Source organism: Nerophis lumbriciformis, linkage group LG13 (genome assembly GCF_033978685.3).
Source record: "Nerophis lumbriciformis linkage group LG13, RoL_Nlum_v2.1, whole genome shotgun sequence".
Classification (NCBI taxonomy): domain Eukaryota; kingdom Metazoa; phylum Chordata; class Actinopteri; order Syngnathiformes; family Syngnathidae; genus Nerophis; species Nerophis lumbriciformis.
The window spans coordinates 33733730-33761680 of record NC_084560.2 but is presented as its reverse complement, the minus strand read 5'-3'; the positions used below and the strand labels follow the sequence as shown (position 1 = coordinate 33761680).

Sequence of the window (27951 nt, the reverse complement as noted above, 5' to 3'; positions counted from 1 at the left end):
GGTGCCTAAGTGGGCGCCTGCGTCGTCTCCATGACGACGGCGACTCGGACCCGGAAGTGCGCCGCCCCACTTGAGCAGCTTAGCGCACGCGGATCTGGACTCGTACACACGTCGAGTTGTGTTTGTTTGTTTGTTTGCTCGCTTGTCTTTTTCTTACTTTGTTAACATGTCTGCCTGTGAGGAGGAGCTTAACGAGGAGAGGACGAAAAAGAAGGTGAAAAGGAGGACCAAGAAGGAGGAGAAACTTAACTTGGCGACGAAGGAGGAGGAGGACGGTGAGGAGCAGAAGCCGGAAGTGAAGAGCAGGTGAGCGGCGTGATGACGTCACCTAAAAACTGAGACTGATATGACGAAATAGTCATATTTTAGTGAACAATTAGTTATTATGATTAGTTATTCATGGAGCTTTTCATTCATGTTCTCAGAATGTTCCCTTTTAACTGATATGAACGTGTGTGTGTGTGTGTGTGTGTGTGTGTGTGTGTGTGTGTGTGTGTGTGTGTGTGTGTGTGTGTGTGTGTGTGTGTGTGTGTGTGTGTGTGTGTGTGTGTGTCAGCGAGTGTGTTTTGCTGCGCGGGATCTTCAAGGTGGGCAAGAAAAGCCACGACGTCCTGCTCACCAGCACCACGCTGACTTGGACACCCATCACGCCGGAGAGCCCCACAGGTCAGTTGTCACGGTGATGGACATCTGGACAGAATGTGCCGGCAGCTGGTGCTGTAATTGAAACTATTGGGCGCGCACACACACACACACGCACACACACATGCTCACACACGGGTTGTGTGTTCATGGTTTGGGTGAAAGAAATCCACCTAACATACAGTGCTCCTTAGAAACTGTATGGAGTTAGATCAAAGTGTCGGTCACAAATCTTCCTTAAAGATTTCCAAAAGGAACTTTATTCCTTTTGAAAAAAGAAAATTAGCAGCGTAAAATCCTGTATATACTGAATGCTGATTGGATGAACACGCATGTAGTGTTTTCGACTCATCCGCCATCTTTATGTTCAGCTCCAAACTTCATTTTGACAAGCGACATTCGTAAACAAGGAGCAAGGCCGGGATAATTGTTTTTTGCAGCGTAACGTATTGAGCAGGATCTACAGACTCTTTGAGAGGAACGGCGCAGAACACCTGTGTGTTGATGAGGTTAGAGAAAGCACAAATTACCACAGAGACAGAAAAGCAAGCCCAAATAAGCAACTACGTGTTCAAAAACACTCCCCCGAAAAACTGCAAACCGCGCCTCAAAAGATTTGCGAGCAACTTTGGGGTACAAAAAGTCGCTTGCAACAAGTCAGCGCGTTTGAGGATGAGGCGGGCTGTGATTGGATGTCAGGCGGTGTCACTGACATTTGACCTGCCACTGCTCTTTTAATTGGATATGTAGAAAGCAGCCTGCTGTATTGTTAACAGTCCATATACGTGCAAACCAATTTAGCTCAATATACAGGACGTCCCTGCTAATGTAACGCAGGCCAGGTTTCCAGCTATGGGGTTGATACCCTGGGCTTTTAGTTCGGCAGCTAGCATGCTTGTCTCTCATGTCGGGGACCTAGGTTCGAGTCCCAGGCGGAACAGAAAGCAGAGACTGAACCAGTTGGCAACGCTAAGGGACAAACACAAATTGACAAAATAGGTCAAAAGTAGAGATGACCGATAATATCGGCGTTAAAATGTAATATCGGAAATTATCGGTATCGTTTTTTTTATTATCGATATCGTGTTTTTTTTATTTTTTTTTTTTTATTAATTAAATCAACATAAAAAACACCAGATACACTTACCAACCCAAAAAACCTCCCTCCCCCATTTACACTCTTTCACACTCATTCACACAAAAGGGTTGTTTCTTTCTGTTTCTAATATTCTGGTTCCTACATTATATATCAATATAGATCAATACAGTCTGCAAGGGATACAGTCCGTAAGCACACATAATTGTGCGTGCTGCTGGTCCACTAATAGTACTAACCTTTAACAGTTAATTTTACTAATTTTCATTAATTACTATTTTCTATGTAACTGTTTTTATATTGTTTTACTTTCTTTTTTATTCAAGAAAATGTTTTTAATTTATTTATCTTATTTCATTTTATAAATTTTTTTTTAAAGTACTTTATCTTCACCATACCTGGTTGTCCAAATTAGGCATAATAATGTGCTAATTCCACGAATGTATATATCGGTTGATATCGGTATCGGTTGATATCGGTATCGGTAATTAAAGAGTTGGACAATATCGGAATATCGGATATCGGCAAAAAGCCATTATCGGACATCCCTAGTCAAAAGTAAGGCTCTACTTCTCAAAATGTGCTAGCTTGATGCTAATCGATATGAGATTTGCCATAAACATGCTACAGATTAGCATTAGCGATTTTACATGGCATGTGGTATCAGGTAGTATACAGGTGTTAGTAGCATGTAGTTTTAGGTAGTATACAGGTGGTAGTATCAGGTAGTATATAGGTGGTAGTAGCATGTGGTATCAGGTAGCATACAGGTGGTAGTAGCATGTAGTATCAGGTAGTATACAGGTGGTAGTAGCATGTAGTATCAGGCAGAGGTGTGGACTCGAGTCACATGACTTGGACTCGAGTCAGACTCGAGTCATGAATTTGATGACTTTAGACTCGACTTGACAAAATGTAAAAAGACTTGCAACTCGACTTAGACTTTAACATCAATGACTTGTGACTTCACTTGGACTTGAGCCTTTTGAATTGACATGACTTGACATGACTTGCTACTTTCCCCAAAACCCAAAGATGAAAAAGTTATTCGGGAGCGCTCCGTATTTTTCATTGTGTACTTGTCTATCAGCGTTGCGTGTGTCAGCTGGTGTGGTCTCAGTACAACAGCCAATCAAATTAGATCTACTTTGTTTTCATCACACAGCATTCATCCAATCAAATTGCAGGACAACCAACGAAGAAGACATGTCCAAACCACAAGCCAGTGAACAAAAAATGATACCTAAAATAATTTCGTTTGGGTATAAAAATTACGAGGTGGTCAACACAAAACGGTTTGCAGTATGCAACACATGCGGTTCGAAAATTACTGATGGAGAGGCAACAACTTCCAACTTCGTCCGGCATTTGAAGTTGCACAAAGAACGGTAAGTTTTGAATGTAAGATAACGTTTATTGGCTAAGTAACGTGACTTTTATTTGCTGTGTAGTTAAATCAGTGAGGCTGTAAACTCACTGCTAAAGTTATAACGTTATTGCAAACATGGGAATCTGTTGCAGTTCACTACCTTATTCATACTTTTTGTTCAGTGATTTTTCTTAAGCAGGGTTACGTTAGTCAATATATCACACGTAACGTTAGACGGCGGTCAGCAGCACCGCGTATTTTAGCCACCTAAAAAAAGACAAAAATAGTAAAATAAAGGTCAGTTAAAATGTATACTATATTATGAATATGTGTACCGTTTTAGCTAGCTTTCTGACATACTGTTGGTTGTTTACCTCAGTGGTCCCCAACCACCGGGCCGCGGCCCGGTACTGGTCCGTGGATCGATCGGTATCGGGCCGCACAAGAAATAATTTTTTTCCCCTCTTTTTTTAATTAAATCAACATAAAAAACACAAGATACACTTACAAGTAGTGCACCAACCCAAAACAACTCTCTCCCCCCTTTTGTTCTGGGCATTGAACATGAAGACTCTTCCTTCACTGTTCCGAGTGGCCATGAGAGTCTTGGCAGTGCCTGCCTCCAGTGCTCCAGTGGAGCGAGTTTTCAGCCATGGTGGCATCATACTACGCCCCCATCGTGCACAAATGACTGACAGACTCTTGGCTAATTTGGTCTTTTGCAAATGCAATGCAGCATAGGGCCCTGACATATAAAAAGTACAACTTTTTTGTTATGTTCACGTATATGTCATGTTTTTTCAATGTTAACACTTTTGTACAAATAAGTACATTTGCACTTTATTTTTCAATGTGTTTGTTCTGTAAAGGAATGAGTTAATGTTTAAAATGACTGGTTAATAGTGCTATTATAAAGTGCAATGTCAGCACAATTTTCTTTCCTGCAATTTAAAATGCACTTGTTTTGATAAATAAATACAGCGTTTGAAAAGCATACACAATCTGTGTTAATATATTAGTCTGTGGTTAAAAGGACTTGAAAGGACTCGAAACTCAAAATGCAGGACTTAGGACTTGACTTGAGACTTTCCAGTCTTGACTTTGGACTTGACTCGGGGCTTGCCTGTCTTGACTCGGGACTTGACTCGGACTTGAGGGCAAAGACTTGAGACTTACTTGTGACTTGCAAAACAATGACTTGGTCCCACCTCTGGTATCAGGTATTATACAGGTGGTAGTAGCATGTAGTATCAGGTAGTATACAGGTGGTAGTAGCATGTCGTATACAGGTGGTAGTAGCATGTGGTATCAGGTCGTATACATGTGGTAGTAGCATGTAGTATCATGTAGTATACAGGTGGTAGTAGCATGTAGTATCAGGTAGTATACAGGCGGTAGTAGCATGTAATGTCAGGTCGTATACAGGTAGTAATAGCATGTAGTATCAGGTCGTATACAGGTGGTAGTAGAATGTAGTAACAGATTATAGCAGGTAGTCATACAGCTCTAATGATGTAGTATTAATAAATAAATAAATAATATAATAAATAATTATGTAGTATTAGTATGAGGGAGACAATGGCAACTAACGAGGCATTAGTTGCTGGTTTTGTTTTGTTTTGGTTCCATGGTGTAAATGTTGTTGTTTTCACACAGATGAAGATGTAAATACACTGTGTGTGTGTGTGTGTGTGTGTGTGTGTGTGTGTGTGTGTGTGTGTGTGTGTGTGTGTGTGTGTGTGTGTGTGTGTGTGTGTGTGTGTGTGTGTGTGTGAGTGAGAGAGAGAGACACAATCTGTTTAGCTGTATGCCATCCAAGCCTAATGTCATGAAGTGTGTGTGTGTGTGTTGGCAGTAGTAGTGAGCAGTTGGTCGTGTCCGTGGGGGGTTATTACATTCTCTCAATGTGAGCAGATTAACACACGTACACACAGTTAGCATGCTGTGTGTGTGTGTGTGTGTGTGTGTGTGTGTGTGTGTGTGTGTGTGTGTGTGTGTGTGTGTGTGTGTGTGTGTGTGTGTGTGTGTGTGTGTGTGTGTGTGTGTGTGTGTGAGTGTTGTTTATGAAGACTTCTTCCTGTCTTTTTGCTGAAGGACATGTTCTTTACCTGCTGCTAGAATGTCCAACATGACACTATTGTCAGTGAACTAGGCCTCAATGATGTCCTACTTTGTACACTCACTGGACACTTTATTAGGTACACAACTTCTAATAATACGTCAACAGTGACGTTTGCTAATATTTCATGTGTGTTTCTGTAGCGAGGGCACAGCAGTGGATTCAACTCCATCTGGAAGCAGCAACATGCTACGGGCGTGTGTGTGTGTGTGCGTGTGTGTGTGTGTGTGTGCGTGTGCGTGTGCGTGTGTGTGTGTGTGTGTGTGTGTGTGTGTGTGTGTGTGTGTGTGTGTGTGTGTGTGTTTTTGCGTGCGTGCATGCGTGTGTCTGCGCGTGCTGTCAGTTGAAATCAAGTTGATGTAGGGGGGAGGATGGACAAGCTGTGTGTCTCAATGAAATCACTTTCTTTGCAATTAATTATATTTCAAGTGTTTAAAAATATATATCATGTCACAAATGGTTTATGTAGTACAGTCTCAGGCCACTGTAGGAAACTACAATGACATATCTGTACATAGGTTATAAAAAACATTTGATTGAACTAATACATAGTTAATAACTAAAATTGATCATGAAATGGGAAAAAAAAAATTATATATATATATATATATATATATATATATATATATATATATATATATATATATATATATATATATATATATATACACAAACCCCAAAACCAGTGAAGTTGGCACGATGTGTAAATGGTAAATAAAAACAGAATACAATGATTTGCTAATCCTTTTCAACTCATATTCAACTGAATAGACTGCAAGGACAAGATATTTAATGTTGCAACTGAGAAACTTCATTTTTTTAACAACACGTTTGGGAACTGAGGAGACCAATTTTTGAAGCTTTTCAGGTGGAATTCTTTCCTATTCTTGCTTGGTGTACAGCTTAATTTGTTCATAAGTCCGGGGTCTCCGTTATGGTATTTTTTGCTTCATAATGTGCCACACATTTTCAATGGGAGACAGATCTGGACTACAGGCAGGCCAGTCTTGTACCTGCACTCTTTTATGATGAAGCCAAGCTTGGCATTGTCTTGCTGGAATAAGCAGAGGAGGACATGATAACGTTGCTTGGATGGCAACATATGTTGCTCCAAAACCTGTATGTACCTTTCAGCATTAATGGTGCCCTCACAGATGTGTAAGTTACCCATGCTTTGGGCACTAATACACCCCCATACCGTCACAGATGCTGGCTTTTGATTTATATAACGCTTTTTCTCTAGTGACTCAAAGCGCTTTACATAGTGAAACCCATTAAAACCAGTGTGGCACAGGGAGCAGGTGGGTAAAGTGTCTTGCCCAAAGACACAACGGCAGTGACTAGGATGGCAGAAGCGGGGATCGAACCTGGAACCCTCAAGTTGCTGGCACGGCCGCTCTACCAACCAAGCTATACCGCCCCTATAACAGGATGGTTCTTTTCCTCTTTGGTCAGAAGGACACGACGTCCACAGTTCCCAAAAATAATTTGAAATGTGGACACGTCAGACCACAGAACAGTTTTCCACTTTGCATCAGTCCATCTTAGATGAGCTCGGTCCCAGCGAAGCCGGCGGCGTTTCTGGGAGTTGTTGATAAATGGCTTTCGTTTTACCTTGCACTTACAGATGTAGCGACCAACTGTAGTTACTGAAAGTGGTTTTCTGAAGTGTTCCTGAGTTCATGTGGTGATATCCTTTACACACTGATGTCGCTTTTTGATGCAGTACCCCCTGAGGGATCGAAGGTCATGGGCATTCAATGTTGGTTTTCAGCCTTGCCGTGATCTCCAGTTTCTCTGAACCTTTAGATGATATTACAGACCGTAGATGGAGAAATCCATAATTTCCTTGAAATAGCTCGTTGAGAAAATTTTTTCTTAAACTGTTCGACAATTTGCTCATGCATTTGTTCACAATGTGGTGACCCTCGCCCCATCCTTGTTTGTGAATGACTCAGCATTTCATGGTAGCTGCTTTTTTACCCAATCATGGCACCCACCTGTTCCCAATTAGCCTGTTCATCTGTGGGATGTTGCAAATAAGTATTTGATGAGCATTCCTCAACTTTATCAGTATTTTTGCCACTTGTGACAGCTTTTTTGAAACATGTTGCAGGCATCAAGTTCCAAATGAGCTAATATTTGCAAAAAATAACAAAGTTTACCAGTTCGAACATTAAGTATCTTGTCTTTGCAGTCTATTCAATTGAATATAGGTTGAAAATGATTTGCAAATCATTGTATTCTGTTTTTATTTACCATTTACACAATGTGCCAACTTCACTGGTTTTGGGTTTTGTACATATACTCACACACTGGTATACTGTATGTTATGCAATTCACAAGATTGGATGATTAGTCTGACGTGGACAAATCCCATTTTAATATTGATTGACAGGTGCATCAGATATCTTCTGATTATTAGATTTGTGTTTGGTCTAGCAGCTAATGTGTTATGTAAAATGAGCCTTGATGAATCAGCACTAGCATCAACATAATGATCTAATTAAATGACTGTACATATGGTGTGTATATATATACTGTATATAAATATACTGAATAAATGGGTTTGTCATTTAGAAAAATTGGCAGTGTGTTTGTTAGCCTTTAAATAAGCTAGCAGTGATTTATGTCACGTGATGTACAAAGTGTCCAATCGGGTGCGATCTTTCCTGTGCAGGTGAGGCGTGCTCGCCGCCCCCAGGTGTGTTGATGCTGCGTGACGTCTTCGCAGCGAAGGTGAAGCGTCGGCGAGCGGCCGGCCAGCGCTGCGGCGGGCCTGTGCTGGGCGTGGCCTTGTTTTATTGCAAGCGGAGGGGGAGGAGGCTGGAGGAGGACACGCTGCACCTTCACAACGCCTCCTCAGAACACACACACACCTGGTACAGTACCTTGAAGGAGCTGCTGGCAGGTAATACGCACTAAGGTTTCAAAAACACAAGTTTGATGGCGCCTATGGTGTACTTTTTCCTTCACCTGCTATTGCATTTTTAATGGCACATATGCAAATATATATTTATTCTATTTATGGTCTGATATTGTGTTTTAATGACCATATACAAATATATATTTATTTTATTTTTATGGCCTGATATTATGTTTTAATGACCATATACACATATATATTTATTCAATTTTTATGGTCTGATATTATGTTTTAATGACCATATACAAATATATATTTATTCTATTTTTATGGTCCGATATTGTGTTTTGGCAACCTTTCTGTGCCATTCTAACAAGCTCTCGTTTTATTTGCAAAGTTATGTATTTTCAAGGCAAACTACAGTATTTATGAGGAGTGTCCTGAATTTATATCTATTTTTAGACATGTGTATTTTGATTTTCGTTTTTTTTTATTCACTTTTTGTCTTTCCGACCACATTCATTTTTTTCTATTTTAGTCAAGTAATTTTCACAAAAGGTCAACATAGTAGGTATAGGCTACAAGAAGGCTAGCAGCTACACAACAGCTAAGCACACAATAGCACACAGGCTAGACATACGTAATAATATTTGCACAATATTGCAGTGTAAAACAGCATATTTTTCAATATAAACAAGTATCAAATACTCATAGTGACCTATTACTTACACATACAATGTCAAGGCATATTAGAACGTATCCAGTAACAAACGGGTCCGCAACATTCAATTTACTGAGTCATGAGTTTAACTGAATAAAGGCTCCAAAACTGGTATTGGAAGTGAAAAAATTGTGTTTACATAACCGTCGTATAGCCTTTTTAAGACTTAATACAGCATTTTAACTGCAAAATATAGCCTTTTTTGGGGGGGGGAATGTATTTATTTGGGACCAAATAAGGTGTTTTGAAGGCAATTTACAACCTTTGTGTGCCTCTTTAAAGAAAATGTACCAATTTATTTGCAAAATATTGCATTTCATGGCAAAATACAGTGTTTAGATACCCAAATATAGCCTTTTCATGACTTAAAGTAGCAGTAGAGTGGAAAAACAAGTTGAATTTATATGCTTAATTGTGTTTCATTGTATCCATTCAACCATATCCAATTGTATTTACAATCTGCAAAGTATGTGAAAATACTGTCTAAACATCGCAAAATGCCACAAATTCAGTCGGCCATTTTGAATATTCCGCCCCGAATACCTTTGGCAATTTCCGTAGATTTTACGTCACTGGAGTAACGCTTCTGCCCTCTGACCATATTATTAGATAAGTCATACTGGAAATAATAAGAGATGTGGTGTTTATCGTTCACAATCCTTATGTAAGACAAGAACACATATGTTTTATGCATTCTAAATGGTAAATAAATATCTAACAATTGAGTCAACAGATGAAGGGTACTCTATTGCGTTTATTATACTCTCTAAAAACATCCAGAAACCGCCAACAATATTCCATTTACATGTCGTGACCTGAAAATTAACCAAATATGAGTGATATTGTTATAAGTGCTAAAGCAGACAGACTATTTTAGCGGCACATTGATAGCCGTGAGCTAATGCTACCTTACACAGCTACTGTTGACACACTAACTTCTGATTCGTCTCAAACTTGCTAAAAGTAAATTATAGATTATAATTCATGCATCTCTCACTTGGTAGTAGACAAATGTGGCCATAAACCAACAAGCTGGTCCACTTTCACGTGCCTGAGATGACGTGAAAAAAATGCTTGTTTTTAACCCTTGATGAGGATTGCAATTGATTCTTCATCTAAACCAGTGGTTCTTAACCTAGTTGGAGGTACCGAACCCCACCAGTTTCATATACGCATTCACCGAACCCTTCTTTAGTGAAAAATAAAAAAAAATTTTTTTTCCAAATTCAAGACAAAGTTATATGGTTTTGGTAACATTTTAGTATGGGGAACATATTCTAAGTAACAAAGACTTAATTTAGAGTTTTTTGGACACTAGGGGAACATATTCTAAGTAACAAAGACTTAATTTAGAGTTATTTGGTTAGGGTCAGGGTTAGAGGATTAGGGTTATAATAAGGCCATGCCGAATAAGGCATTAATACGTACTTAATAATAGTTAATGACTAGTTAAGAGCCAATATGTTACTAATTTGCATGTTAATAAGCAACTAATTAATGGTGAATATGTTCCCCATACTAAAGTGTTACCATGTTTTTTTTACTGGTGCACAAAATGAACCGTGCATGAACATCACCTTGTTCAAACAACAAAACCAACACAGTGCATAAACTCACAACAAATTACACACCTGCAAATCAGTGTGACTTCTGCTGTTGCCGTATCCGTAATACGCCGATAGGGAGAAGTTTTTATTTACACGATGAGTCGGGTGTGTTTTGACCTCCGCCGAACCCCTGAGCCCGACTCACCGAACCCCTAGGGTTCGATCGAACCCAGGTTAAGAACCACTGGTCTAAACAGAATAATGCGAGCATTCCGTCAGTCAGCATCCCAGTGAGCGTGAAAATAATACAATTTAATTATACAGAGAGTTTGTTTATTGTCGTTTATTATGGCTAGGTTTAGCACCGAGCAATGCTTTTTTATAAATGGTTGATTTATATAGGCTAGTAAGATAAAGTTTTGTACCTGAAAAGTTTCGGCTATCTTGCTTCTGCAGCCTTCATCAGAGGTGTCACGTGATGTTAGCGTGACGTCATCTGTGACGTGTTATATGGATTGTTCCAAAACTTTACCTTACTAGCTTATATAAATCAACCATTTATAAATACACATTAGTAGGCTAAATGAACCTCTTCAACATACCTAGCAATGCTGCTAATGCTAATAGAGTCACAAAGAAACGGCATCCATCACTGGGCTTCTAAAACTTATTGCTCATCCTCTTTGTGTTCGGGCTCAAAAATATAAGTTTCTGGATCATAATTCTTCCTAAAGTAATCGTTGTTGGCTCTCTGCATGATTAGAATTGTTGTTGATGGTGAAGAGATCTGTGGTTCCTCCTCAACGTCACGTGACTGGCGTCCTCATTATCTCTCAAAATGGCTCGGGAATCTCTGTGAGATTGATACTATTTTGATCATATTGATTTATTCGCAAACTTTGTAAGTCTTTTGGTGTCATAAATCAGATATATATGATAATAGCTTCAACGTAAAGGCAACTTGTTTTTCCACTCTACTGCTACTTTAATACAGCATTTTACCACCAAAATATTGCCTTTTTGTAGAACTATTATCTTAAATATGTGGATTTATGTTGCTTTGATGCGACCAAATCATAGCATTGTTACATTTTTGACGCTGTATCAAATCAATATAATGTATGCCTATTTTACTTGAGCTCACTCTTTTGACGGGACTGGACTAGTTTGCCTTGTGTTGCGTTTGAGAATTTTGTTGAGTGAGTAATGCAGACTAGCTAATCTGCTAATCCATGCTAATCCACACACACACACACACACACACACACACACACACACACACACACACACACACACACACACACAGCACACAGACACACACACACGTCAGCATGTTGAATCACGTCTGAGAGCGAGATTAGCTGAGTCTTCATGAACACGCGTGTCAACATGCACTTGTTAGCGGTTAGCCACTCGCCAACAGACGGTAGTTATTTTGGGAAGACACGAAGAGTAGTGGCGTAATAAATGTGGGTATGCGGTGTTGTTGCAGTGAGCGGAGCCAGACAGCCGCATAGATATCGAACGTGTGGCACTTTGGCGTCCTCTGTGCGAGACCAATTGAGGTCACCATGGTAACAAGTTAGCGGTGTTCACCTGTCTGTCAATCACAGCAGATTACACACACACACGAAATGAATGGACGACAGGTCGCGTGTCAGCTCCGTGGTCACAGTGCACGTCAAACGGCGGCGTCCATTGTGAGCGCGTTCACCTTTGCGGCCGCCGTGCGCACGTTAAGCCAATTTTCCAGCCGGGGGTCAGCTTGAAAAGCTTTTTTTGTGGCGTTGTGTGGCACCGCTGCCGTCGCCGCCACCGCACACACCAGCCCCCTTATTGCGCAGCTGGAGAATGGCGGTCGGTGTGACAAAAGGGCCGACTGCTTTCCATGCAGCAGCGCCACTCAATTCACGCAACACAACGGCGTGGCTCCGCCCACATTATTCTCCCTGTTGACACGCTAAGAAAGTCAGCCAGCTGACTATAGCTTTCATAAAATCCTTCCCGCTGAACCATTTTTAAGACTTTTTACCTTCCCAAATAGCAGATATGGGCATTCAAAAACAGATTTTTTCAATACAGCGTAACGTCATTTACAGTTGGAAAAGTGCAAATCTCCATGGCGACACAAGACTTGTGTGCCAAAAGAAAATACGATAATTTCCACATTTGATATTCCTTTTCTGTCGTGCCATGTTTGGTGGCCACAGTTTGACCCCAGAACAGATTATTAGTCTTTGAGCAGAGAGGTTTGAATGTTTCCCAACAGGAAGTTGATACCTGGGCTCTCTGGACTCCTCCTCGCATGCATGAAATCAAAGTTGTTGACATCAGTCAGGGATTGTTTACCATGGCGATGCAGCGTTGCCATGGCAACCTGCTGCCTCCCGCCAAGGCCGAGGAGCAGAAACTTGATCGTCACTGTTGTCGTCAACATCAGCGACTCCAACCGTCTCTGGACACGATGGCGCGGGTAAAGATGGAAGAAACCATCCAGAATGACTTTTTGGCAGTGTGCTGATTGCAATGGAAACACACATCACTACTGTTCAGAGTGGGCTCGCCAAAACACTGCCCCTAGTGCTTTGGTGGAGAACTGCACGCCAGTACATTATGGTTTTTTTTTCTCAGTAGTCGAAGTGAAGGTTCCTTTCAAAGGTTGTGTGTGTGTGTGTGTTGTGTGTGTGTGTGTGTGTGTGTGTGTGTGTGGCTGGCACCATCCACAGAGACCACAGGGGGCGCCAGTCAGTCTCAGCTTAATTCAGGATGGGTCCTTGTGAAGGTGTGGGGGGTGACAAGGGGAGCTATGTGTGTGTGCGGGAGGTCATTAACGGGGCGAGGTCACGGCCTTTTGGGAGCAGATTATAGCAATGAGTTGGATAATGGAGATGCTGTGTGTGTTTGCGTGTGTGTGCGCGCACTCATCATGAGCAGATTTAGAGGCCACATTACGGATCCCAGTAGACTAGCACGGATCAATACTACACACACACACACACACACACACACACACACACACACACACACACACACACACCTTAACCTTTACAAGCACAAGCTGGTCCCAAAAATATATTTAACAATGTAAGCGGTTGTCCACATAACCAAAAATGGGGGTGTCAAAAAAAAATTCTTATTTGTAACGATTCTTAATCAATTAAAAAAAATATCAAAATGGATTTAAAAACATTTTTGTTGTTGTTTTAATTTGTTCCGTCCAACCAATCATATGGTTGATGTAGATCAGGGGTGCCCACACTTTTTCAGCAGGCGAGCTACATTTTAAATGACCAAGTCGAGGTCATTATATATATATTTTTTTTTTTATTTTTTTGCTGTTTTTGTTCACATGTAAAAGGTGTACAAAATACATGATGCATGTTTAACATATAGATTCCCATCTTTCATGAAGACAAGAATATAAGTTGTTGTATTACCTGATTCTGATGACTTGCATTGATTGGAATCAAACAAGATTCACAGTAGTGCTAATAACTTCCACATTTTCGATTTTACATTGTGGAGGAGAAAAAAAAGTCCTCCTTTCTGTCCAATACCACATTGAAGTGGTTGGTTTTGGCCTCCTGTTTGTCCAGTTTCCATACTCGTTTTTTACACTTTACAAGAAAAACATTGACGGCAAACTCCGTGGCTTCCTAGCTTGTTTGCGCCAGCTTTCGGAGACTCTTAATTTGTTAGCGCAGGCAGCATCGAGCAGCACTTTTATTGTGAAGACAGGAACTGTGCGGTCAGTCTCTAGGCTTTTGACTGCACGGTTGGAATAAAAACTGTTTCTCGCCTTCCTGACGGCCTTTTTTTCCTTCACATTGAGCTGGCAGTAGCCAGCGTCATCTCACAAGACCCTAGAGTCCCTTGAATGTCAATCAAGTAACGTCCTAGTGAAGATTTATGATCGCTAATTTTTAGGTCTATTTTATCAATGCCTGGCTGGCGATCGACTGGCACAACCTGCGCGATCGACCGGTAGCTCGCGATCGACGTAATGGGCACCCCTGATGTAGATAATCTACATCTGCTGTACATATTTACTTTAGAAAAGAGAAGTGTTGGATACTTCCCTTGTTGCCTTATTTGACTTTATTAAATGTTTGGGTAGAATTTTATCAACCAAACCCAGTTATCTTTGAAGTAATCTAGAAATTGATCAGAGATCTTTATTTAGTTTATGGAGGAATGTAGTTAATCATAGAACTGGCACCCAATGTTATTAAAACAGTGTTGATTTTGAATCGATTCTGAATCAAATCGTTAATGCCAAGAATTTAATTGAATCATGTGGTGCCAAACGATTCACAGCCCTTCTAAAAACTAGTGGGTTAAAATGTATAAGGTTAATTATATTTTTATAATTTTAGTGCAAAATCAAGTTATATAAAAAAATGTTTTCAGTGCTCTTGAATTTTTTTTTTTAGAATTTATCATTTCAATGATTACAATTCGATGTCTCTCAGGACTTGCCTCTGCCAACATGGCTGCCGCTCACACAGCTGCAGTAGAGATGATTCAATGATGTCATTATCTTTGAGGCGCTTGATAAGGAGGTTAATTTGTGTCTATAATACGAAAACTTTTTTGACACTGAATTTGACAATTTCATTGAAAGAACAGCTGAGATAGGCTCCAGCACCGCCCGCGACCCCAAAAGGGACAAACGGTAGAAAATGGATCGATGGATGGATTGAAAGAACATTCAGTGATTTTAAAATTCAGTGTAACACAATTCAGTGTATAAAAAATGTTGTGTAAAACAATAAAAAAATTCAGTGTAAATAAAAAAAAAAAAATCATTGCATACAAATTTGCTGTTTCAAAAAGCAAGAGTCACTTCCGGTAAATTAAGACTGAAGCAATCGATCCTGTCTCAGAACCAGCCAATGAGGTGTCAAGTTTGAGGTCACGTGACACGGGTCTTGCAAAACAGCATAAAAAAAGCAGTGGAACTGGGCTACCTTGGCATAGTGCAACATAATTAACATTTTAATGCGGCCTGAGATAGGATCGATTGCTTCAGCCTTTTTTTTTTTTTTTTTTACTGGAAGTGCGTCTTGCTTTTTGAAGCAGATAATTTTTCGACACTATTTATTAGCACAACATTTTTTATAATGAATTTTTTTACACTGAATTTTTAAACACTACATTAAATATATATATATATATTTTCAATGAAATTGTCGGCATAATTGGATGTAAAAAAAAAAAATTCAGTTCACAAAATTCAAACGGAAAATATTTAGCTTTACAAAAAAGCTGTTGTAATAAAGACACAAATGAACCTCCATACTTGATGACAACATGATGATAACAAGATGCACTTGTGTGTGTGTGTGTGTGTGTGTTTGTGTGTGCAGGCTTCAGCAATCGTCCCAGGTGTGTTAAGGTGTTCATCAACCCGAGCAGTCACAAGAAGGAGGCGGTCCACATCTACAGAGAACATGTGGCGCCGCTCTTCAAGATGGCCGACGTACGCACAGACATCACTGGTCAGTGTTTGTGTGTGTGTGTGTGTGTGTGTGTGTGTGTGTGTGTGTGTGTGTGTGTGTGTGTGTGTGTGTGTGTGTGTGTGTGTGTGTGTGTGTGTGTGTGTGTGTGTGTTTGGGTCCAAAGGTCAGCGTTAATGGTAGTCTCTGGTTGCTAGGTAACATGATACAGGAGGCGGAGCTTCGCCCATCTGTTGCCATAAAGTCTTCTCCTCCCGCATCTTCTCCTTCCCTCTCCTCCTCCATCCTTCCCTTGCCTCCTCTCTTGCCTAATCCTCCCCTCCTCTGCGTCCTTCCGCTCCTTCTCTTGAGCAGATGGTGTAATCTCTGTTGTCACATTCAGTGTACACACACACACACACACACACACACACACACACAGACACACGAGCACCGTTGTTCACTTTCTGTCTCTCCATCTGTCCACCTGTCTGTCCCTCCTACCTGTCTCTCCACCTGCATGTGCAGTGACAGACAGGCGGGGCCACGCCCTCTTCGTGATGAAAGAGCTCCAGCTGGATGAATTTGACGGGTTAGTGTTTCCTTCACAGATCACTCGCTATGACATCATCACTTATTTTTGAAGTTGACCAATCAGAGTCCAGTGTCAATAAATGAATCACATTTTAAAATTAAAAAAAGTGTAGAATGAAAATGTGGTTAAAACGAATGCGTGTGTGTGTGTGTGCGTGTGTGTAATCAGCTTTTGTACTCAGGCCTCAAGGGCTTACTGCGCCTAGAGTAGATTAGTTTAGCATTGCTAATCTAGCTGCTAAGCGTGTGTGTTGAAGTAAGGATTTATTGTAAAGCTACATTTAGCAATTAGACTTCGTCTCCAGGAAAAAACCTAGACCGTAGAGGGAGGTGTGTGTGTGTGTGTGTGTGTGTGTGTGTGTGTGTGTGTGTGTGTGTGTGTGTGTGTGTGTGTGTGTGTGTGTGTGTGTGTGTGTGTGTGTGTGTGTGTGTTTTACAGTTGTCAAACAAACACAAAATGATGATAACAGTTCCACGAATTGATTGTGTTTTTCCATTAAAAACTTCCACGGCCGCTTAGGGTTGAGGTGCTGGGACCATAATAAGTGAATAGACAAGCGTTTTGTCAATAACAAATCAATAACCAACACATTTTACACAGAAATTAGGCAGGAAGAAGTTGTAATAGCGGGAGGGTTTTCGCAGCTTACTGCGAGGTTTGTTCTCCCAGGACGCAAACGGACTATTCCGGACAGGACTTGAATGTAGGAACATATTTAATTATTCAAAAACTCAAAAGGGTACAAAACACAGAAAACAAACCGAAAGCAAGCGTGCCTATCGCACGCGGAAGCTAAGGCAAAAACTTAGGACATGAAACTATAGACATGAAACAACTAACCAAACTATGGCATAGAACAAACAAGACTTACTGTGGCATGAAACAAATAACTGGCAAAAACTTGGAATCGGACATGGAACGAGCAGCATGAATTAAGCATGAAACAAGCATGAAACTTTGGCATGAAAAGAGCAATGACTCCAGAACGACTAACTGGCAAAGACAGGCTTAAATAATAGTCTCTTGATTAGAGCAGGTGCGTGTCCCGAACACATGAGGCAGGTGAAACTAATAAGTCGCCATGGTAACTAAACAAACAAGGGAGCGCAAACAGGAACTAAAAGAGTCCAAAACTAACAAAAAATAACAAAAACATAATCCAGACCACAGATCATGACAGAAGTAGGTAATGCCTGCGTACAATATCACAACAATCATATGGTTATTGTCAATACTATCAGAAAACAAAGACTAAAACCAACTACAACCAACGCTAGCAATGGTTATACTTGTGAAAATAAGTAGAGCATGCTTAGCAGCCTAATGTATACCGGTACCCAAAACTAAAGAGGAGACAGTTTACCAAGGTATGCCTATAGGCTACTGTTTCAAACCTTTCAGATTGCCATATAACTTGGTACATGTAGTCCAAAATATGCAAACACCTATGAAGAATTATTTTATCATGTGATTTGGCTGTCTCCATACATTTCACATTGCCATGATGACAGCCGTCCTAATGTTGGAACCCATTTCCTCAGCGTATCAGCATATTGAGAAGGAAATAGGCACGGACACATTACCCATATCCACATTAGTTTTATTTGGCCAAAATATATGTTTCCTTTTCAGTTGGATGACACATCGACATACAAGCTAACGGGCATATATTTCCCCCGTTAGCCTGTATGTCCATGTGTCATTGACCGGGCTAGCATCCTAAGAATTACACTAGGAGCTAAGCATCACACTAAGCATTGGTTGCAGGAACATACTAGCTTTATTAGACACGATCATAGACCCTATAGGACAATATAGTTTACGTACCAAATGTCCATTTCCATTTATTACAAGTAACAAGGAAACTAAAAATGCCTGACTTACCGATCAAGGAGGAAATGAGCAAGTTTGGCATCTTCTCCGCCTTCAATGGTCTCCATCTTTCAAAGGCATCCCAGATACAAATCCTGGTTTTGTTCCTGGCTTTGTCATGAATAAGTTGAGAATCGTAACGAGGCCTTTTAGATTGCCTAAGGTCTGACATGTTTAGTAACTTTACTAGTGGCAGTAGCCAGACGAAGATGGCGGTGCGTAACGCAACCTGGTTGTGACACACTCACTGACTTTCTAATTGGTCAAACGGTGGAGGGCGGGGCATCGAAATGAAAACAATAAAAAAAGTTCGGGGCCGTAAATCTAATTTTGAAATGAGCATATGAACTACTTATACTCCGTTGCGACTTATACTCCGAAAAATACGGTACTGTTATCAGTTATAGAGGTATTGGAAAATAACATGATTTATTAATGCCTTTTGACATATCAGGGCCATTTAATGATGACTTGACATGACATTATTACATATGGCTCCTTTAAAGTCCTCCTGTGTCCAGAGACGTATTTCATGGATTTATAAGCAACAAATAAACACAAAAATGATTTTGTGATAATAAATCATTTAGATGTAATCATTGTAGTATCAAATAGATATGGCTCTTGTATTCGCTGTCGTTACAGTTGATAATTGTATAGATCCAGCCATTGTTTACATTCAGGAGCGTTAGCCTGCTGTTAGCAGATAGCTGTTATGTGAAGTGAAGCATGTTACGTTGTTCCTCGTCCTGCAGGGATGATACTTGTAAAAAAAACATACCTTATTTGTTGCCATTATTTTAGAAGTAGGTAAAACACTGTGTGGATGGGCGTTAGTTGCTAGCTTGCTACTAGCTAGCTACTACTAGCCAGCTACTACTAGCTTGATAATACTAGCTAGCCTTCTACTCGCTAGGTACTACTAGCTAGCCTTCTACTCGCTAGCTACTACTAGCTATCTACTACTAGATAGCTATTACTAATTAGCTACTACTAGCTAGCTTCTAATAGCTAGCTAGTGCTAGCTAGCTAATACACCGCTTGAAGAGCGGCGTTTCTGTGTTTATAGTTTCAACTTTATTGTTAGTTTTAAAGCCCAAATATGTCCATTCTCCCTCTTTTGTCTCCACCCTGTTTCTGTGCGTGTGTTTATGTTGACTTGCGACTTGCACCCCAGCGTGCCAACGGCCAGCGCATGGAGAAAAAAAAAAGTACCGGTGTTTTTCAAATGTAGTACAGCACCTTTTTTAATTAATTGGTACCACAATACATTTCATTGTACCGGTATCCCGTACAACCCTAGTATACATTTACCTAAAGTGTCAATAAGCTCCTTCTTTTATTGCTATCCTCTTGTTGTGGGGCAGACTGGCTCGTACATGCACATGCATTCTCCACCGTTGCGGTTTCTAATACAAAGTAGCGTATAGTTCTACCTTGTATCTGTCAGTAGACTCGCTATGGAAGCGCTAAAAACTACAACAAAGATGGCGGGAAGAAGACGCTGTTGAAGTGGAGGCACATAAATAAGAGCGCCTAGAAAATGGCTTGAAGATTGTGTGTAAAACATAATCTATGCAGCATTTTAAGCAAAGAAGCACCATGACATGTATGTAAAAAAAAAAATCATAAAATGGCCCCTTTAACGCTAAAGAAAAATAAGAGTACATTTTCTGATGGTTGTTCATGTGTGGGTCAGGGTGGTGTGCGTCGGCGGTGACGGCTCCGTTGCAGAACTTTGCCACGCTCTGGTCCTGAGAGCCCAACTGGACGCCGGGTCTCCTGAGAGTCCAGTGAGAGCTCTTTTGCCTCTGGGGATCATCCCTGCAGGTAGAGTAGGTGCAGGACCCACCTAGAACCACCAAACTATACCGGTATGACTACATTGTCCTTGTCCTCGGTTCTAACAGGTTCCACAGACGTGGTGTCGTGTTCTGTTCACGGGGTGAGAGACCCGGCCACCGCAGCCATGCACGTCGTCCTGGGTGAGCTCCGCCGCTGCCTCTGTGGGTCTGGATGAACCTTTGCCTCTTTCCTGTGAGAATCCTGCGCGTTATTGAAGCATTAAGGAGTGGGGGTGGGTTAATTTATCCAGAACTAGCTGCAGTGAGCTCCAACAACCATCAGAGCATCTGTGAGCAGATAATACTCGATCATATTTTGGACTTGTCAGGTCTTCATCTCGAGGAAACACCATTCTTCATCACGTTCTAAGTGAGGGATGAGGCAAGAACTTACCCAGACCCACTTCAGTTTGTTTTCCCACCTCAGTGAAATATTTGCTTTCTTCAAATTTCTCGCTTCTTCCAATTGAAGACGTTGTGATTGGCTGCTGCTCAGTGGGGGGCGGGCTCTCAGGGGAAAGACAGATGTCTTACCACAGGATCAGTTTCACCCCAAATCTTCACTAAGTTGTGAAGCCCCTCCCCTTCCCTTCTGGCAGCCAACCGCTGTGTTTGAATGGCGGGACATGAAACAGATGGCAAACTAATGATACTAATTAGTAGACAAAAGCAAACAGGAAGTTGTGTACATACCTGGACCAGGTGATGCTGCCGTTGCCATGGTTACTGCAATGCTCTTCAACATATTGGGTACGGCTGGGCAATATGGCAAGTGTTTTTTATTGGTCGATATCGATAATTATTTTTTTAATGAATGTAAATATTTTTATTTCAAATGTAAACTTCCTCTGATTATGCCCTCAGCTATTGAGGCAACAAGCATGGAAAACAGTGTACACAAAATAGTAAAATCACATTAAACACTTAACAGTAACCTCTTAAAATGAAAGTGCAAAAATAAGGAATATGTAAGAAATGCCTAATAAAGTGTTAGTTTCAGTTTATTTCGAACATGATTAAAATACAATTACGATGTAATGCATCACATAATTCCAGTTGTTTCATTAAAGCATGTGCGAAAAAGAGTAGGAAGAAGCAGAGTTTATTTAATCCTACCCCTTTTCATATCATAGCAGTTTTATCCCATTTCCTTGTTCTCTGTAACAGAACAGTGTATAATTAAAAGTTAAAGTACCACTGATAGTCACACACACACTAGGTGTGGTGAAATTTGTCCTCTGCATTTGACCCATCCCCATGTTCACCCCTTGGGAGGTGAGGGGAGCAGTGAGCAGCAGCGGTGGCTGCGCTCGGGAATCATTTGGTGATTTAACCCCCAATTCCAACCCTTGATGCTGAGTAGCAAGCAGAGAGGTAATGGGTCCAATTTTTATAGTCTTTAGTATGACTCGGCCGGGTTTTGAACTTACAACCTCCCAGTCTCAGTGCAGACACTCTAACCACAAGGCCACTGAGCTGGTACATACATGAGTACATTAATTAAATACAATAAGTAAACAAATACATTAATATTATACATGTAAACATATAGTGTCAGGTATTAGTGGTGACTAGTGATGCAACATCGATGCATCAGTGCATGCGTCGAGCTCATAGAGCGAAACCCTGTGTCGGTGCGCGTACCGCTTTTAGAAAGTCACGTGACCGATCATGAGCTGTTTCGGTCACGTGACCGATACGCAAACTGTGTCACACTGACGCCTCCTCTGTGCCCTGTGAGCGGGTCTTTTCTACAGCCGGAGAAATAATAACTAAGAGAAATCGTCTGAAATTTAATACGTTGGAATTTTTTTTTTTTTTTTAATAAAACTGTAAAAAAAAAATTTTTTTTGAATTCCCAGTCCACAAGCATCCTCATTCACAACACGTTCTCTTAGATTTCCATGTTATGATACATGTTCACATTATTTATTGACTGTATCTAAAAAAGATAAAAATATATTTTTATTTAAACGAAGATATGAAATAATCCTAAATGAAATACAATGACTTGGTTTATATTATTGTATATACTAGGTCATAAAATCAGTGTCAGTTGAGTCGGTCCATAGGTTGCCTGTAGGGATTTTTAATGTCCAGCAGATGTCAGTATTTAGTGACACAGTATCGACACAGTATCAATACAGTTTTGCAATGTGTCGAAACGCTTCATGACGCCTCATCAACCCATCACTAGCTCACAGCATACAGGAAACGGCTAACAGCTATCAGGATACAGCATACAGCGACACAGCTAACCGTCCACAGCATACAGCTACAATACTCCAGCGCTGACTGGAGGGACAGGCAGGTATAAATAATGGCCTGATTGGCAATTCCCACCAGGTGTGCCAGATTGCCAATAAGGGACAGGTGAGGGAAACAAGCGCTCAGGGAGACGTGCAGGAAAAGGAACGAAAATAAGAGCACTGACAGGAAATAAGACAAACACAGAGGAAAAACTAAAACATAACCAAACTGTCAGTAGCAAGCCTGACATATAGCCAAAATTGAAGTTCCCATAAATAAATGGTGCAGTAATTTATGGTGAAATAAATGAGATGATAATTCTTCTTTGTACTTTGTGTTTGAACCGTTTCTTAAACTCAATCATATTAATACTTTTGTTTGTTTTCCTTGATTAATTCACTCCATCATTTAATCCCATTTACTGATATGCTAAAGGTTTTAAGTGTTGTATGTGCATACACATGTTTTAAATCTAAGGTTGTATTTGTCCTTTTGTTGAGAAGAATTGTTGTACAGTCGTGGCTAGCAGGTCATAGTTTGCTTTGTGCATCATTTTAGCTGTTTGTGGAATTTCAATGTTTTAGATTCAGTAACTAAAGGGGTTGTGTGTTCTCTATATCCAACATGATGTACCATTACAATTGATCTCTTTTGTAACACCGTTAAGTGTACAAAAATAGTGCAAAGTGTGAAAATGTAAACATAGAGAAACCTGAGAACTGTTTCCTGCAGGTTTAGTGCACGGCTGTGCTCTAAAGGGTGAGCACAGCCTTGCATCATTTACAGACCACATTGGTCCGGTTTTATCCATCATTTCCTCATTTTGACTTTCTCTTCTCAATCAACCGCCACACAATCAACCTTGATAGCTGATACTGTTACCCGATTGGCTGTTAGCGTGTCACTCCCACTGATCACTTTGTTCATGCAACCAACCCTGCTTGGCGACTTCCGGGTTCTTCCGACATACAATTATCAAACACATGTTTTAGTGATGCCCTAGTTCTAAGGGCCAATGATATTGTAGAAGGCGGAGCCAGTGACGGCGGCCACGTGTCCGCAGGTCACCTGCAGCCGGTGGACATGTGCAGCTTCTTCTCGCTGGGACAGCTGCTGCGCTTCGGCTTCTCCGCCATGTTCGGCTTTGGCGGGCGGAGCCTGGCGCGGGCGGAGAAGAGGCGGTGGATGCCGTCGTCGCGGCGACACGAGTACGCTCTGGTCAAGACCCTGGCCGGGCTCAGGTGACACACGAAGGCGGAGCCACAATGGACCGCGTTTGTTCCAGCGTGTTTGTGTGTCTTACAGAGCAGATTTGTTTTGTTTATTCTAACATGTTTGTGTCTTACAGAGCAGACCACTGTCAGCTGAATTTTCTAGTGAGCAACGCAGACCACGACCTGCCTGAGCAACTGTGAGACACACACACACACACACACACACACACACACACACACACACACACACACACACACGCACGTACACACTCTTCAAAGTGCTATCGTTGTCTTTGTCAGAGGCCAAGACCCAGTCCAGGACCAGGGTGGGGACTCAGGTGAGTCGAGCAGACTCTGTGCCCATTCAGATTTTTTTACCTGCGCCGACTTTGCATGTGCAGAGGGGGCGGAGTCCTGGATCACTAATCAGGGTTCATACCTGAGCATCAGCATCATGGCCATACCCTGTCTCAGTCCTCACACCCCCAGAGGACTGGCTCCTAACACCAGGTAGGAGGACTGGCAAAGGTGCAAAGGAACTAGTACACAATTTAAAGGTACACATACTACGTATACTAGTGTGGTTTTACAATTAAAGGTACATTCATTTAAAGGTACAAGTACTCTGTATACAGTTTGTGGTTTAAGGTACATTCATTTAAAGGTATAAGTACCCGGTATACAGTTGGTGGTTTTATAATTAAAGGTTCATTAATTTAAAGGTACAAGTACTCGGTATACAGTTGGTGTACCATTGTGGTTTTACAATTAAAGATACATTAATTTAAAGGTACAAGTACTCGGTATACAGTTGGTGGTTTTACAATTAAAGGTACATTCATTTAAAGGTATAAGTACTCGGTATACAGTTGGTGGTTTAAGGTACATTCATTTAAAGGTATAAGTACCCGGTATACAGTTGGTGGTTTTATAATTAAAGGTTCATTAATTTAAAGGTACAAGTACTCGGTATACAGTTGGTGTACCATTGTGGTTTTACAATTAAAGGTACATTAATTTAAAGGTACAAGTACTTGGTATACAGTTGGTGGTTTTACAGGTAAAGGTACATTCATTTAAAGGTACAAGTACTCGGTATACAGTTGGTGGTTTTACAATTAAAGGTACATTGATTTAAAGCTATAAATACTCAGTATACAATTGGTGTACTAGTATGGTTTTACAATTAAAGGTACATTCATTTAAAGGTATAAGTACTCGGTATACAGTTGGTAGTTTTACAATTAAAGGTACATTCATTTAAAGGTATAAGTACTCGGTATACAGTTGATTGTTTTACAATTAAAGGTTAAATAATTTAAAGGTACAAGTACTCTGTATACAGTTGGTGTACTAGTGTGGTTTTACAATTGAAGGTATATTCATCTAAAGGTACAAGTACTCGGTGTACAGTTGGTGGTTTTACAATTAAAGGTACTTTCATTTAAAGGTACAAGTACTCGGCACACAGTTGGTGTACTAGTGTGGTTTTAAAATTAAAGGTACATTCATTTAAAGGTACAAGTACTCGATATACAGTTGGTGGTTTTACAATTAAAGGTACGTTCACAGGTGAAATATATACTTTGGTGTACATGTAATGCACATTATAAACTTCAAGAGCAATGCTGGCAATTAAGTTAAGCTTTTAGCTCGGTAGTCAGCGTGCTCGCATCTCATGCCGGCAAGCAGTAGGAATAACAACACAACCCACATACATACATACATACATACATAAAAACGTTAGAATGCTAGCACGTGACCGGATGAAATTAAATACCAAAATACACTATTTGTAGGCGTAAACACAGAAAATCATCTAAAGAGCTAGCATAAATTGTTAGCATTCCATTGTTACATGCTAATATAAGAGACACTACCAAAAAACGTTAGCATGCTAACGTCCTCACAAGTATCTTAACAGTTAACGTGCAAGCGTACGTTAACTATTGCAAACTTGCTTGACATCACAAACTCTCATTTCTAGGTTTAAACATACAAAATTCACTAAGAAGCTAGCATAAAATGTGAACATGCTAACATTAGCATACTTCCAAGATGGCCCCAACTATCAAAACTCTTGATTTTTAAGTTCAAACATACAAATTTAGCTAAAAATCTATTTTAAAAATGTTGCTAACGTTCACTTAAGTAGCACTATACTGGGCCTAATAACAATAATTAGAATTCACTCAATATTCTCTGTATTAGATAAATATAATGCTTAAGTTGTAATTAACTACATTTGTTTTGCCTCAAAATCAAAAACACAATAATTTTGAGTTTATTTACCTAATACATGAATTCACATCTACATGATCCAAGACTCTTTCCAATGTATACATGTAATATATCATGTTGGTCTACTTCCTGTTTACTGCAGACTAGCCAATGGGAGCGCAGCGTTGATCGCCGTGGGAGACACGTCCAGGTCGGAGTTCATCAAACACCTGAAGCGATACAACACCTCCGGTGAACAGGTAACCCGTTTGGTCGTGCTGGACGTCACTCTTGACCTGCTCCCCTTAAGTCCACGCCAGACCAGATTAGCCTAGTTCTGGCCCAGGAGGATGCGCACTAACCCACTTTCTAAATATATGTGTGTTTACTCGCTGACTGACCCACATCCTCACTTCCTGGCCTGGTCTGCCTGTACGTCAGCTGTTGCGGACTGACGACAGAGCGAACCAGAACCAGAACCTGACTGGGTCAAAAACTGCTCATTATTCTAGCGGTTCATGCTTATTTAAAAAAAAAAAATGCAGTTTGGCTTCAGAGTTTGAGGAGAGAAGAAAAAAGTGGTCTCTGCTGCCCCCTGTTGGAGCTTTGCGTAGTCACAGCTGGGAAAGGAAACAGGAAGTGGAGCTCACGTCAACACACCTGTTGTTTTCTCTGCAGTTCAACTTCTCCTTCGTGGAGACGCACACCGTGTCAGCGGTCAGGCTCCGCCCCAGGGCGCCCGAGGACGAGAGCGAGGAGGACTCGAAGACGACGCCCATCATCCAATCAGACGCCACCTTTCCCTGGAACATTGACGGGGAGCTGGTGGAGATCGCCAATGAAGTCGTCATCAGGTGCGAAACATGATGACGTCACCTTGATGACATCGTGCTAACTGTGGTGCGTTCAGGGTCCACCCTAGCCTCATCACCTTGTACGGAGAGGAGGTGGACGAGGCCGAGGCCAATGTGTCCTGCAGCTGCATCTGAGGCCAGCAGAGAGTTTCCATGGTGACCACACACTATATAAACCTCCTTCCATGGCTTCCTTTTGACTTCTGTTTGCATGTTTAGCACTTTAGCAAACGCCTTTACAGACTTTTATTCTTCACTTTTTATACGGGCTGTCAAAGTGCGTAAGAAGGCCTATCAAACCCCGAGCTTCTGCTGGAAGAGATGCACACAACGTTTCTTTGTCTATGCACTCTCAAACACACTGTACATTCCAGACAATAAGCCACTACTTTTTTTCCTACGCTTTGGACCCTGCGGCTTATAAAACAGTGGATTTGTCTTCGCTGACGGCCATAATGTAAATAGTTGACATCGAACACATGCAAAGAAAGTGCGTTATGGTTTGTGCTATGGCGCCATCTTCTGGACAACTTTGCTCACTGCAGGTGTTGCTGGGTGAACATGAATTCCTTAAAGCCTTGAATCCTAAGTAGAAGTGCCATTCCGTCTTCTAGGCCTCCATAGCATTTCTACTCATATGGATTCTTCATTCATCACTCCAAGGAACGTTTGTAAGTTTTACAATATAACTAAAGTCCCATGCGTGATGTCTGTCGGAGTGTTTTCATGCTTATTCGTACGTGTTAATGTAATGAAGCCAGCGTCGTTAGCATTAGCTAATATGCTGACACGTTTACGAGTGTTTGTTAGTATTATTAACTTACAACGGTATTCTTTTTGTATTGTTTCAGTTTTGCAAATTAACCAAAACCGTGAAGTAGAGATGTCCGATAATGGCTTTTTGCCGATATCCGATATTCCGATATTGTCCAACTCTTAATTACCGATTCCGATATCAACCGATACCGATGTATACAGTTGTGGAATTAACACATTATTATGCCTAATTTTGTTGTGATGCCCCGCTGGATGCATTAAACAATGTAACAAGGTTTTCCAAAATAAATCAACTCAAGTTATGGAAAAAAATGCCAACATGGCACTGCCATATATATTATTGAAGTCACAAAGTGCATTATTTTTTTTAACATGCCTCAAAACAGCAGCTTGGAATTTGGGACATGCTCTCCCTGAGAGAGCATGAGGAGGTTGAGGTGGGCGGGGTTTCGGGTAGGGAGTAGCTGGGGGTGTATATTGTAGCGTCCCGGAAGAGTTAGTGCTGCAAGGGGTTCTGGGTATTTGAT

General features: G+C 40.9%; 1 protein-coding gene across 1 annotated transcript; it reads left to right on the top strand.

The window, feature by feature from the left end:
* Positions 1–85: 85 nt before the first annotated feature.
* Positions 86–27690, top strand: cerkl (CERK like autophagy regulator). Its single transcript, XM_061970980.2, has 14 exons — positions 86–306; positions 557–666; positions 7907–8137; positions 15730–15861; positions 16327–16390; positions 19965–20095; positions 20176–20250; positions 23423–23600; positions 23708–23770; positions 23874–23911; positions 23975–24083; positions 25957–26053; positions 26472–26647; positions 26704–27690. The coding sequence occupies exons 1-14, from the start codon at positions 167–169 to the stop codon at positions 26780–26782; spliced, it is 1623 nt and encodes a 540-aa protein (XP_061826964.2). The 5' UTR covers positions 86–166; the 3' UTR covers positions 26783–27690.
* Positions 27691–27951: the final 261 nt, after the last annotated feature.